General features: G+C 39.7%; 1 protein-coding gene across 2 annotated transcripts in view; it reads right to left on the bottom strand.

Annotated features, from left to right (window-relative positions):
* Positions 1-2,600, bottom strand: part of ARHGEF9 (Cdc42 guanine nucleotide exchange factor (GEF) 9) — a 139,653-nt gene that overhangs the window by 13,502 nt on the left and 123,551 nt on the right. For both annotated transcript variants that reach the window (XM_012643867.1, XM_012643875.1), the window contains one exon: positions 1,199-1,442. In XM_012643867.1, coding sequence (XP_012499321.1) covers positions 1,199-1,442 — 244 coding nt within the window. The remainder of the gene's footprint in view (positions 1-1,198; positions 1,443-2,600) is intronic.

Genomic DNA, 2,600 nt, shown 5'->3' with positions numbered 1-2,600 from the left:
ATGATACCCATAAAATGATTAAAAATATTAAATGATTTTGTAGAAATGCTAATGATATATTTATGAGTAAAAAATGAGGATACAAAATTACATCTATCCACCACAGAGAGGCAGGTGTGGGAAGAGAGAGAAAGAAAGATTCAGCCACCCTGGCTTTTCTATTTAGACACATAGAAAAAAAAAGACTGGAAAGAAATGTATCAAAATGTTCACAAAATTTATCACTGAGTAGTATGTTCATGTATGATTTTTACTTTTTTCTTGTATATTTGGTTTTTTTCCCAAAATTTCCTACAATGGAAGTGATTTATTGTTATTATCAGACCAAAAGAAACCTAAAACCTCAAATTCTGTTTAAAGATGAACATAGGCCTGTCAGAAAATAATTTCTGCGAGCTCTTCTATTAGAAACAGATTCTTAAAGTTATTAGGACATTATGTGGGAGACATCATGTTAGAGGCCTTCTAATTGATTCAAGGTCTGAACACTAAGACCATTCTTTTAATAGCTCTAATAGCCTAGGCAGGAACAGTGGCTGATGCTGCTTGACATTGGGAGAAGAAGCCAGCACCATTTCTATACCATTTCATGTCCCAATGCAGTGCCTATGTGCTGAAAGCAATTTGATTTTGATGGGACACAAAGTGAACTATCAATGTGCACTCTACCCAATATCTGAGATGAAGACCAGAATTAAATGGGCCTTTTTAACCATCCTTTCTTACCTCTGGACCATTTCAATCCCCAACATGGAAGGATAGAATCCTTTCGTACCAGGACTTGACAGGTAGGCCCATTTTTCTAGAGACACTACCAACTTGAGCATACAGGTGTTTTAAGGTACAATTTCACTCCCATAAGGAATGGGACAAAGACAGAAACTGTGTGTATTCTTGGGGTTAGAAATAAATTTTCATTGGTATGTTTGGGAGAATCAAGCCTGAGGTTGGCTCTTAGTATAATATTTTCGTCTGGTAATAAGACTGTAGTGGAAGACAACCTATAGCTCCTACCTGCCCCTGGATGATGGAAGCTATTGGTATTTACCAAACAGAACTTAGTAATCAGGAACTACCAAAGTAGCTTAGGTCAGTTTGCAACAGAAATCTTCCCTCTGATTCTAGAAAAATGGAAACCAATTCAAATCCTCTATGTTCTTCATAGCCATATTCTTCTTTCTCCTCTCAGGTCACTTACCAATTTTTTCATCTTCCTGTACCATTTTCCTCTCTTCTCTGAACGCCCTGAGCCAACGTATTTTCTCCTCCAGCTTCTTGGCAAAGAACAGATGTATCTCCTCGGTTTCCTTGTTGTGAAGCTTGAAGGCATTCTTCATGCTAACATTGAAGTCATCATCTCTGCCATCTTCAATGTCAACCACCTCATATTTATCCATGTCAATGCGGCCTTTGTAGTACAGTATGTCCCTCCGAATTAGGTCCTAGGTAGCAAGGAAAAGAAGGTTTTTTGTTGGAGGTATGTGTATAGTGGGTGCCAGGAGAGTTGGCACATATGGGTACAGTAGGGCACTGATACTGTCATTGTTTTGGAGTACCAGTGGGTGTTGGTTTGGTCTAAATTTGGGCAGATTTTTAGCAGTCTGACATTGACAGTTTGGCTAACTTGATACCCTTAGAGAAAGCCTCTGTCCCAACTGCAAAGACCATCTCAGACCCTAGCATCAATCCTTAGACGGGTTTGCAAGATTGCTGATGGGAGGTAGGAAGTAGTAAGACACACAAGTACTGCTAGCAGGGGCTTTTCCTCTTTCAAAACATAGGCAAGCCTACCAGAAGCATTAAATAAGCTGGCTGGTTACCTAGAGTGTGTTCAGGAATCCAAGTAGGCCAATGAGAACTGAACAACATGCAGGGATGGGGAACCTGTGTTGCTCCATGAATTAATATAAATATATTGGAGACAGAAATGTCTCAGGAGTTTTACAGAGCTTTGCCCTGAAGGAATATGTGAATGTGTTTAGTTTGCATTTCATATGCTATTGCTCCTCAGGAGGGCGTCTCTGAAAGACAGTAGCGGCTGTATCCCACAAGGTGCCGCGTTTCTCAGACCTAAAGCTTTAGATTTGCTTTGTAAAGCAAAGCGAATCTGTTAAAAACTACAGGATGAGAGCTGATGAAAGAGTGCCCGCCCCGAACAGATGGACACAGACAGCCACTCTGGCTATAAGCAGTTAAGGGGCAGGGCAGTTCCTGCTTAAAACTCCAGACTACCTGTCTCCATTCACAATAACCTGATAAAGAAAATATGGAGCCACTGTATCTCTGTTTAACCCTTCTGTTAAGTGATAAATTTACCTTAGAACTTAGAAGTTAGTCTTTGAAAGATTTTGTAACCATTGGTTCACGTAGATAGAATTACTTAAGGGATCTGAAGAAGCCTTTTGAAAATCTGTTAACCTAAGAGGAACTACCTGCTGTTATGTAAATCTGTTACCCCTGGCAACTGATCACTGTACCTATAAGTGACCATGTAAGACTTCATTCGTTGCCTTTTTGAGATTTATGGAGATCTAGGCCCCCTGAGCTCCCACTTTGCCAATAATGTTTATAAATTTATAAAACTATACCTTTGTCTCTGT

This window comes from Propithecus coquereli, unplaced genomic scaffold (genome assembly GCF_000956105.1).
Source record: "Propithecus coquereli isolate 6110/MARCELLA unplaced genomic scaffold, Pcoq_1.0 Scaffold101, whole genome shotgun sequence".
In the NCBI taxonomy this organism is placed as follows: Eukaryota; Metazoa; Chordata; class Mammalia; order Primates; family Indriidae; genus Propithecus; species Propithecus coquereli.
Note: the sequence above shows the minus strand (reverse complement) of the source record. Positions and strands in the feature narration are given on the sequence as shown.